The sequence below is a fragment of the Salvelinus alpinus genome, chromosome 1, assembly GCF_045679555.1.
Source record: "Salvelinus alpinus chromosome 1, SLU_Salpinus.1, whole genome shotgun sequence".
Lineage (NCBI taxonomy): Eukaryota > Metazoa > Chordata > Actinopteri > Salmoniformes > Salmonidae > Salvelinus > Salvelinus alpinus.
The window spans coordinates 48,598,100-48,609,281 of NC_092086.1; the positions used below are offsets into that span (position 1 = coordinate 48,598,100).

The following is an 11,182-nucleotide window of genomic DNA, read 5'->3' on the forward strand; positions in this document are numbered from 1 at the left end:
TATGGTTGTTAAACATTTGCCAGATGTAAGTTTAATGTGCATGTATTGTAACTGCTATGAATTTTGAATAATTTATTTTTGTCAGTGAACCGTTACTGTACAAACATTTTATAGTTGCCTCTAAGACCAATGGCTTTTTATTTTTACAGACAGGAAGCATATAATTCCACAGCATTACAACCCCACTGTGTGCTACAGATGACTATTTTATGTCTACTAATTTAAGGGCTGGATTCAATCCATATCGGTGAAAATCTGCTTGAGCGTGCTTGAAATTTAAACGTAATTTCCAATTGAGCCGGTTTGCTGTAAATGCAGTTGACATTGACATTTAAAGGCAATCGGGCTACAATGCGGAACTTCTGCGATACGGATTGAATACAACCCTTATATAAAAATACAGTAATTTCAACCATTTAGCTGTTGAAATGTGTTCCATGTTTACATGGGGAAGAGCAGGAAGCCGCTGAAGGTGTTGTAGTTCATGATGTCATCATGGACCATCCTGCTAGCCTGTAACTCAACATAGACATTATCTCCCACCTCCAGAGGAATGACCACTGCGTTGCTGCCACTGTCATGGGCATCGGTTCCTACAGTGTCCCAGACAGACACCAGCCTCTGGCCATTCTTTGTCAAACACACCACAGAATTAGGGGGGACATTCAAGTTGTTCATCATCGTGAAATGGAAGTAGTACATTCCTTTGACCGTGGCAGTGAAGATACCTGTAGGGACATAGCATTTAGTTTCTAAACACAGCACCACACAACATGATGCAACACACAAACAGACAATATCTAGTACCTGTGGCAGGGTTGTAGGAGCTGCCCGTGTTGGAGAAGACCTTCTTGTACTGCAGGGGAATGGGAGTGGTGAAAGGTCCCGTGTTCCCAGCGGCATCGCCTGTCTCCCGGAGAGTTGCGGAGAAGGCCACCTTAGGCCGGCCTGGGAGAGATACAGGATGGATGAGATTATATTGAACTGTCAGTTGTCATAATGTATTCAAAGATCAGAGGCTGTTAGAAAGTTAAATATAGGATAATCCCTATAATAGACAGAGAAGCAATTGGTGGATAGGAGGTTGGTGACACGTGAAAAGCGCCATATTACCTCCAGTTAGTCTCTTCAGCTCCTCCACTTCATTCTCACTGGTTTGTAACCGGGTCTCCATGAGTCTCAGGTTATCCCCCATAGTTCCCAGTTTCTCCCCCATGGCTCCTAGTTTCTCTCCTATAGATGTCAGTTCTTTCATCAGAGAGCAAGAGACCTCGTAGTCTCCTTGTGTCCCAGACAGACAGCAGCATAGTGCCAGCAAAAAGACTGCAATACCCTTCATTCTCAAAGCCTTCTGAAACCTTTCCTGCAACATCATTTTGTATTGTTTCTCAGCCCAGTCTTCCTCTTTATATTGTGCACTTGTCAAATATTGCACAAGACGCTGGAAAGTTTTGGGTGGTAAACAGAGAGGGAAAATACAGACTTGCGCAAAACGACAAATAAATGGACCTGCTTTGGAAACAAATAGAGTGGAGAGGCAATGAAGTTACAAACAGAAGCTTAAAGACAGCAGGGCATTTATTAAAGGTCACTTACAAAAGGTAAACGTGTTTAGCTTATAACAATCATAAACCATGCAGCCCTCTATGCTTTATGTGGCCCCATGACCTCTGCCTCTCCCTAAATGACTGTTCTTCCATAATGATACATGGGAAACACTTATTTCAGATCTGAAACCCCTGTCCACAACTAACTTTTATGTTGAATGTATGATTGAAATGAAGACCCGGTCAATTGCAGTGGTGTAAAGTACTTAAGTAAAAATACTTGAATGTACTACTTAAGTAGTTTTATGGGGTATCTGTACTTAACTATTTACATTTTTTACTACTTTTACTTTTACTTCACTACATCCCTGAAGAAAATAATGTACTTTTTACTCCATACATTTTCCCTGACACCCAAAATTACTTGTTACATTTTGACAGGAAGATGGTCGAATTCGTTCACTTATCAAGAGAAAATCCCTGGTCATCGCTATTGCCTCTGATCTGGCAGACTCACGAAACACAAATACTTTTTTTTGTAAATTATGTCTGAGTGTTGGAGTGTGACCCTGGCTATCCATAAATAAAATATATATATTTTTAAATAGTGCAGTCTGGTTTGCTTAATATAAGGAATTTGAAAGGATTTATGACTTTTACTTTTGATACTTAAGTATATTTATAACCAAATACTTTTAGACTTTTACTCAAGTAGTATTTTACTGGGTGACTTTCCCTTTTACTTGAGTCGTTTTCTATTAAGGTATCTTTACTTTGACTCAAGTATGACAATTCAGTACTTTTTCCACCACTGGTCAATTGAAACTCATATGATTACAGGACATTATTTTATTTCTATGTGTCACTTATTTACATACACATTAAATGTGTCTAACAGGGTCTTTTTAAATGGAGTTTACTTTGTCAGTGTCTTGGAAAATCCATTTTGAAATGCATGTATCTTCCTTTCAAATGTACCTCACCATGATCAATATAATAGCCAGTTCACTTAGGGGCAATTCAGACTTGAGTTATGGCACTTAGGAGAAGGACTACTCTGCACATACTAAGAGTAAGTATCTGAGTAGTAAAGGAATGTTTTTTCATGAATGGTTAAAAGTTTATTGACAGATGTAAGTTCATGTACATATAGTAAAAGTTATTAAATTTTTTCACTTCAGTGAAGCATTACCGTACAAAAATGTTCAGTTACATCTAGGATCAATATATTTTGTATTTATTTATACAGTTACATGTCCACCTGATGACAACATACTCTTATACATTATTGCACTGCATTATAACCCCACAGTGTGCTATGAAGCACAGATTACTATTTTATGTCTACTAAAGAAAATACAGTAATTTCAACCATTTATCTGTTGAAATGTGTTCCATGTTTACATGGGGAAGAGCAGGAAGCCGCTAAAGGTGTTGTAGTTCATGCCATCATCATAAACCAGCCTGCTAGCCTGTAACTCAACATAGACATTATCTCCCACCTCCAGAGGAATGACCACTGCGTTGCTGCCACTGTCATGGGCATCGGTTCCTACAGTGTCCCAGACAGACACCAGCCTCTGGCCATTCTTTGTCAAACACACCACAGAATTAGGCGGGGCATTCAAGTTGTTCATCATCGAGAAATGTAAGTAGTACATTCCTTTGACCGTGGCAGTGAAGATACCTGTAGGGACATAGCATTTAGTTTCTAAACACAGCACCACACAACATGATGCAACACACAAACAGACAACATCTAGTACCTGTGGCAGGGTTGTAGGAGCTGCCCGTGTTGGAGAAGACCTTCTTGTACTGCAGGGGAATGGGAGTGGTGAAAGGTCCAGTGTTCCCAGCGGCATCGCCTGTCTCCCGGAGAGTTGCGGAGAAGGCCACCTTAGGCCGGCCTGGGAGAGATACAGGATGGATGAGATTATATTGAACTGTCAGTTGTCATAATGTATTCAAAGATCAGAGGCTGTTAGAAAGTTAAATATAGGATAATCCCTATAATAGACAGAGAAGCAATGGGTGGCTAGGAGGTTGGTGACACGTGAAAAGCGCCATATTACCTCCAGTTAGTCTCTTCAGCTCCTCCACTTCATTCTCACTGGTTTGTAACCGGGTCTCCATGAGTCTCAGGTTATCCCCCATAGTTCCCAGTTTCTCCCCCATGGCTCCTAGTTTCTCTCCTATAGATGTCAGTTCTTTCATCAGAGAGCAAGTGTCAGATGGGCAGCATGCTTTCTGGTCCTCGTGGTCTCCTTGTGTCCCAGACAGACAGCAGCATAGTGCCAGCAAAAAGACTGCAATACCCTTCATTCTCAAACTCATGTTCTTCTGAAACTTTTCCTGCAGTACGGTTCTGCATTTTTTCTCAGTCTTCCTCTTTATAAATATGCCATCAGGAAGTAGGAACTATTTATCTGAGAAGTGCTGAACACACTTTCCTTTGCCCTTGCAAGGGGCAAAGGGTAAAGGAAATGTAGAGGGACTCATAGAGGAAGATAGTTCAGCTCTCAGTTAAAATGGAAAAAGGTCAAAGTATTTCTTTCCTGGATATTTATGTCATTCTTTCTGCATTGGATATCTTTGGTAAAATCATTTTAGGAGATGCACCTTTTATGGTGCATACGATAATTATAGCATCAACAAATAGCAAATACATATAAAAGAGGGTTAACCATGTTAGGGTGTTTTGATAGTTGTAGTTAGTATTTATTGGGCCATTGTGTAAAGATTGATTGAAATAACTTTTCATTTAGATAAGTTGTATGTTTTGATGGAAGTAGTTGATTTTGTGTCATGTATTTAATGTTTTGATGGAAGTAGTTGATTTTGTGTCAGGTATTTCATGTTTTGATTCTTAATGCATTTAATGCACCATGCAACATTATGTCCACTAGAGAGCAGCCTTTTCATTGGAGGAAGAGAAGTCAATGTGGGGCTTTTTCATTGGCTTGACATGACATATTGGTTGAGAAAAGTGCATTCTAACAGTACATTACTGTACTTGATGCTGTAGAACTACATAATGTTCTTGGAACCAGTTATGAGAGGATGAATGGGTAAGGCTTCCACAACATTTATTTTGGTCAGGTACACATGTTGGGAGGAGACAGTTATTCTTTTTTATCCATTTTGAATTCAGATTGTAACAACAAAACATGGAATAAGTCAAGGGGTATGAATACTTTCTGAAGGCACTCTAAATAGGGCACAATTTCCATATTGATACAGGATGTCTAAAAAGTGTCCGGTCAGTTTAAACCAGTTGGGTTGTGGAGACGACATACACTATGACCTTCCTTGCCTCATATGCAACTTCACAGCTTTTTAAAATATGCGGCTGGGCCATGTCTCATCTTTTGTCTACGTTCTTTTACGTGGAGGAGTATCCCACCATTCGGGTGTGTTAAATTAATACCTTGCTAATTATATAAAGACACTGGGGTAGGGAGGGTGTGATGCTTGTGATAAACCTGAGCTAGGAGCAGCTGAGAGTGACTGAGGCACTGGTCTGGCTCACTACCAGCCTGGGTGTCCATGTCTCTGCCAGCTGACATGGAGGGTAGACCTAGCACTACAGGGGGCCGGTCCGTGGCATTCCTAAATCACAAGCAGTAGACTCACTGATATCAAGTTGAATTACTTTTTCCAAGGACTAAAAAAAATACAAACTAAGAGTATAACCTTCAGTTACCCCCAGAGCACTTTCTCAACTGAAAAATAACCCAACTGCCAAGGAAAGCCAGTATCCACAACAGCAGAAAGCCTTTTCTGAAAATGTTCCTAAATCTTGATTGGCTGTGGTTTAACAGTGAGGAAGCAGGAGGGAGGAGTTGACCCTGCCTTCAGGTCTTTTGTGTTGTGTTCCTTCCTGGCTCTTACACAACTAATCCTCAAGTCATGTGCCTTCCTGGAACTGTCCTGATGGAACAGAACATTGGTAGACAGTAGATCAGGTCTACTACAGGAAAACGTTCTGTTACTGGAGCTGAGTTGTTCTTTTGGCTGTTGAAACAATGCTTTCTACACATCTGTGATCCTACCAACGTCTTGACAATGAACAGAAGACACAGTTGACAACACATACAAAATAAATGCATGAGGTACAAAGAGTATCAAAATGAGCTTTATTTAATTTTCCATTCAGACATTTTTTTTTTATTGTATTAGTGCCAGGAAGAAAAAGCTGACCTCTCAGATGTTTTTGAACACCGCAAAGGAGTCACTTGGTCACTTCATCTTCTGTAACTTAAATAAAAAGAAGGTCCCTTTCAAACATGAACATTTGACAACAAACATCCACTTCCATCCCAAATAAAAATAGCATGTACATTCAAGTAAATAAATTAAAGTTTCTGTAATACAAATAAATAGGTGCTTTTGTGTACATAAGAACAAAATCCAAAATAGAAGACCCAGTCTCCTGCACAAGACATGGTGAAATGGAGTTGTGAGGGTTTCAGGTGGGGATGGTGGTAGGGAGTGGGTCTTATTTCAGTCCGTGTCAGTGAGTGGGGGTCTTCTCATGCTGCTCGCCTTCCCGCTGGCGCCTCCTGGAAGGGGGCGTGGTGGCCCCTGTATAGTTTGGCTGCCCGCGACTCAAAGGCGTTCACCATCTGCTTCACCACCTCGTCAAAGAACAGGGTGGCCAGCTGGGAGTGCAGCAGAGACCTGAACTCGAAGGATACCTGAAGAGTGAAGGGGAGAAAATAAGTACTCAAATTCCATAACCATGCTGCTGACACAAGTGTCCCTATCCATCTGAGGAATATTGTTTCCTTCGAGGACAGTCCTCAGATCGAAACGAGGGACCACCATCTGTATTCCCGATTTAATGGCTGGCAAACAGACGGAATGAACTCATTCCATTCCGCACTATTCATTATTCCTGCCAAGTCATCCTAAGGCCTTAATGAGCCTGTCCAAACGACAGTCTGTCCTCCATCTCCAAAACCCCTCACGCCATTTCCACTACAGGTAACCTGGCACAATATTTGGGTCACAAAGTTCCTGACAGGGAGTAGAGAGGGAGAGATATCGCTATGACCTCTGGCCAGCTATGTGAAGAGGCTAGGAACACTAACAACTGTACTGGATATAAATAAAGCCTAAATTGGCTTTACTCAACCTCTTCCTTCCAAAAAGTATCTATAGAGGTTGAAGAGAAATGCAAGGCCTGGTGTAAAACTAGCCCCCTGGCAGGCAACTTGATCTCAAGCCCTAAAGTTCATTAGTAATCACTTATGTTTGTGTGAGTAGACCTATGTAACATTAATAAATGTTAACTACACTAAGACGGTGTACTTCAGTGGGCTATTATCTAACCTTGCTGACTTTCATTTGGTGTCAGGCTGACACCAAATGAAAGTGAACTGTTCTGGTGGACGAAATGGTGGTACTCACGTGGAAGTCGATGTTGCAGGAGTCTGGTTGGTCCTCGGCTGCAGGGGCAAACCTCCATATCGTCTCCAGGTGGCTGAAGAGGGATCCGTCTGTACACACGGCCTGGGAGACAACATGCACACTCCTCATTACACACTGCTCTTGTCCAGAACATGGCCCCAGATAAAGCCTCTCTAATCCTTGCTCTATGGACGTAGGAGCACAATGTTAGCAGCTAGGTGATCAAAAAATACAACTTAGTATTTATCCCCTAGGAGTATCTAATCAATGTATTAGATGATTTAACCAATTCATCCGGTCCCATAGTACATTTGAATCCCACAAGTTACAGTACTGAAATTCCAGATGATATGTCTTCAAAGTATTCACACCTCTTGACTGTTTCCACATTTTGTTGTGTTACAGCCTGAATTTAAAATGGATTACATTGGGATTGTGTCACTGGCCAACAAACAATACCCCATAATGTCAAAGTAGAATTACGTTTTGTTTTTTAAATGTGTACAAATTTATAAAAACGTAAAGTTGAAATGTCTTGACCCTTTTGTCATGGCAAGCCTAAATAAATTCAGGAGTAAAAATTTTGCTAAACAAGTCACCCTGTGCCATAGTGTTTAAGGGAACCTATTGGTAGATGGGTAAAAAAAAAAATCTGACATTGAATATCCCATTGAGCATGGTGAAGTTGTTTATTACATTTTGGATGGCGTATCAATACACCCAGTCACTACAAAGATACAGGCGTCCTTCCTAACTCAGTTGCCAGAGAGGAAGAAAACCGCTCAGGGATTTCACCATGAGTCTAATGGTGACATTAAAACAGAGAGTTTAATGGCTGTGATAGGAGAAAACAGAGGATGGATCAACAACAGTGTAGTTACTCCACAATATTAACCTAATTGACAGAGTAAAAATAAGGAAGCCTGTACAAAATAAAATATTCCAAAACTTGCATCCTGTTTGCAATAAGTCACTAAAGTAAAACTGCAAACTGGCAAAGAAATTAACTTTATGTCCTGAATACAAAGTGTTATGTTTGGGGGCAAATCCAACACACGTCACTGTGTACCACTACATATTTTCAAGCATGGTGGTGGCTGCATTATGTTATGAGTATGCTTGTCATTGGCAAGGACTAGTGAGTTTTTTTAGGATAAAAATAAACAATTGACAGGCAAAATCCTACAGGAAAACCTGGTTGAGTCTACTTCCCAAAAGACAAAGAAATTCCCTGTTCAGCATGACAGTAGCATAAAACGCAAGGCCAAAGAAGACGGTGAATAATCCTGAGTGGCCGAGTTACAGTTTTGACTTAAAATCGGCTTGAAAATCTAAGGCAAAACTTGGAAATGGCTGTCTAGCAATGATCAACAACCAACTTGACATAGCTTTAAGAATTTAAAAAATAATAATGTGCAAATATTGTACAATCCAAGTGTGCAAAGCTCTTAGACTTACCCAGAAAGACTCACTGCTGTAATCACTGCCAAAGACAATCCTAACATATATTGACTTAAATAAATTATATATTTCTGTATTTCATTTTTAATAAATTTGCAAAAATATATGTTTTCACTTTGTTATTATGGGGAATTCTGTGTTGATGGGTAAGAATTATTTGTATCCATTTTGAATTCAGTGTGTAACAACAAAATGTGGAATAAGTCAAGGAGTATGAATACTTTCTAAAAGGCACTCTAAATAGGGCACAATTTCCATATTGATACAGGATGTCTACCCTCTCCTTGCTATAAACCGTGTTCTACAATGTTATCGGGGCTTACCCTGACTTGGTGGTTTGGGACAACCGTGACCTCCGAGGTGTAACGCTCCACGATGGGAGGGAACCCAATCTCCAGCTGGGCCCGGACAGCCCCGTTACTTCCCTTCACAACCCGGGACTTCTTACACCAAGGGACAAAGTGCTGGTACTGGTCCACACTGGCCACCACACTGTACATCTGCTCTGGAGTGTACCTGGATGGGGAAGGAGAGGGGGATCCATCAATAAGATGCTCATAGGACTACTCAAGTACACTTGAAACAAAAATAAGTCAGGAGTAAACATTGGCCTGTGATATAGGAAAGATACAATATGCTCCGGTCTATTTCAATCCAACCACATGTTAACTGAAGGGTTTCGAAGTTGAGAATTGGAAAGTGGGGCTTTAGAATCACCTCTGGTCAACAGGGGCTGACAAGACAGAGGGGCAGAGAGGAGTTGTGTGTGTGATGATGTCTCACCCTAGTGTGCGGCTCTCAGAGTACTCCATCCTGCGGGCAGGGATGGAGGCAGCCAGATTAATGAAGCTGCGGGAGGGTGTGGTCCGGAGGGGGGAGGACAGGGGAAGGGTGGCATGCCGTGCTGACAGGACCCCACAGCTGCCCAGGTGTCTGGGAGGAGGAGAAGAGAGAGAATATGTGTTAATCTTTGGTAAAGTACACTGGTCTTATGCTCACATAGGTTTAACCACCTGCGGTGGAGACTTTTTTGTTTGATAGTCAATGTTTCCAAACTCCAGAAGAAAATAACAGTTTTAAAGTATCATAACAAAGACGATCTACATTATTTTGTCCCAGTTTGGTGAAAATAGCTTGGTTGTGGGTTTAAATCCCAGACTTAATGAGATCAGATCAAGCCCTTGCAAAAGCTCTAGAACTTCCACTGTGTAGTAGGCCGATCTAAACTGGTTACTAAACTCAAAGACGAATTTGATGGATAAAGTAAGGCACCTGATGGTTATGAACAGAGCACGTTGACAGACTTTTTGAGAAACATACTTTTTCTAATTCTGAAGCCTAATGTACGCCAATATAGAACAAACCGTTATCAATCGCGACATGTGCATCTTGTCACTTCGCAATAGAAACTTTCTCCATTTGGAAAAATGTCATTTTTTCTTTATAATTCTTAACATGTTCAATTGTACTGCACTATATTCCAAATTTAATTGTAACCGGAAATCCAGCTTAATTTTCTCAACATCCTAGGCCTACATTTTATACAAACGTCTCATATTTAAAAAAAAATGTATGTACTTTTTTTTTTACTGCCGTTGTATTCAACCATTGTAAAAAAAATAAAAAATAAATAAAAAATAAAAAGCCACCGGCTACAGTTGGTGAATGATCAAAATAGCCTACACGCCGCCGGTTGAAGCAAACTTGCTGGAGGATCGCTTACCGGCATTTTTGCTCTTACCTGATATTTGCTCTGTTGGGATTTCCTCGTACAACTTTTGAAGAGTGTACTTCAGACATCTCAACCAGTGCCCGGAAAAGAAGAGGTGTGATTTTGTTGGCCATGCTCGATGTTTGTGGTAATGCAAATTCTCAAAATTTGAAGAGAAGCGTTAACTTCCTGCGTAGCCTGGCTTTGTCAGAGGTCTGCTATAAAATCATGTGGCACTCTGGTTGCATAAAATGGACCAATAATGTGTGGGGAGGGGGGTCTATGTCAGACAACCAATCGGAACGAAAGATATTCGTGTTATAGTCATTGAGTATTCATGTTAGATCAATCAGTCATCAAGCTGTAAATTCCCATACAGACCATTCATTATTTTGGGTAGTTTCCGTTTCGTTTCCGTTCCGTTCTATCTCTCTCTCTCTCTCTCTCTCTCGCATACACACACGCACGCACTCTCATTCAGTTGCCTACTGCAGGTATGAAAACTATATCATGCTGTGTATTACCTCATTGACTTGACATTCAGGGCGGGCGGCATCTTGCCGGGGGCTGCACGGAGCGCCGGAATGGTGACATTTGCGCGATCGGTTTTCTATTGCTCATTTGCACTTCGCGGTCAATGATATCATGTCACCGTGTGGGACTGTGGGTCAATTAACCTTATCGGAGTGGGCGCCCTGATTCTAGTTTGTGAGCTGGGCAGGCTGCTGCCTGGGAAGGTCTCCCACTCAGAAGTACGAGATGGGGAGGGGGCGGTGGTAGGTTGACCTCAGGTCTCCCCACTGGAAGCCGAAGGTATGGGAAGCAGGGGAATCTATCAAATAGCGCACCTATAACTTTGTACAGCACTAATGCAATTAGTAAAATCAGTCACACTACGAAATGCTACCAAATAAAACACAATTCATTCATAATACTGTGAATATTTAGTTTCACAGACATATTGTTGCATTTTTTTCTGGTTTGTGCGAAATCGTTAAGAATAATCTAAAAGCAGTCTGCACACCACCAAGGTGAATTGGTTTAGTCTTGA

At 41.1% G+C, this 11,182-nt stretch overlaps 3 protein-coding genes across 4 annotated transcripts; all 3 read right to left on the reverse strand.

The window, feature by feature from the left end:
- Window positions 1–2: 2 nt before the first annotated feature.
- LOC139578736 (complement C1q-like protein 2) lies at window positions 3–1,438 on the reverse strand. Its single transcript, XM_071406715.1, has 3 exons — window positions 1,114–1,438; window positions 808–948; window positions 3–728 (listed from the first exon to the last, which is right to left on the reverse strand). Exons 1-3 carry the CDS (start codon window positions 1,373–1,375, stop codon window positions 442–444), a joined length of 690 nt encoding a protein of 229 aa, XP_071262816.1. The 5' UTR covers window positions 1,376–1,438; the 3' UTR covers window positions 3–441.
- Window positions 1,439–2,645: 1,207 nt separating this feature from the next.
- Window positions 2,646–3,917, reverse strand: LOC139578743 (complement C1q-like protein 2). Its single transcript, XM_071406724.1, has 3 exons — window positions 3,620–3,917; window positions 3,314–3,454; window positions 2,646–3,234 (listed from the first exon to the last, which is right to left on the reverse strand). The coding sequence occupies exons 1-3, from the start codon at window positions 3,879–3,881 to the stop codon at window positions 2,948–2,950; spliced, it is 690 nt and encodes a 229-aa protein (XP_071262825.1). The 5' UTR covers window positions 3,882–3,917; the 3' UTR covers window positions 2,646–2,947.
- Window positions 3,918–5,666: 1,749 nt separating this feature from the next.
- On the reverse strand, window positions 5,667–10,923 carry LOC139578760 (coenzyme Q-binding protein COQ10 homolog, mitochondrial-like). Of its 2 annotated transcripts, none has more exons than XM_071406756.1 (5): window positions 10,656–10,923; window positions 9,204–9,353; window positions 8,744–8,936; window positions 6,960–7,061; window positions 5,667–6,244 (listed from the first exon to the last, which is right to left on the reverse strand). In XM_071406756.1, the coding sequence occupies exons 1-5, from the start codon at window positions 10,685–10,687 to the stop codon at window positions 6,080–6,082; spliced, it is 642 nt and encodes a 213-aa protein (XP_071262857.1). In that variant the 5' UTR covers window positions 10,688–10,923; the 3' UTR covers window positions 5,667–6,079. The 2 variants fall into 2 exon arrangements, with proteins under 2 accessions (XP_071262857.1, XP_071262847.1); XM_071406746.1 differs by lacking the exon at window positions 10,656–10,923 and adding an exon at window positions 10,162–10,581.
- Window positions 10,924–11,182: the final 259 nt, after the last annotated feature.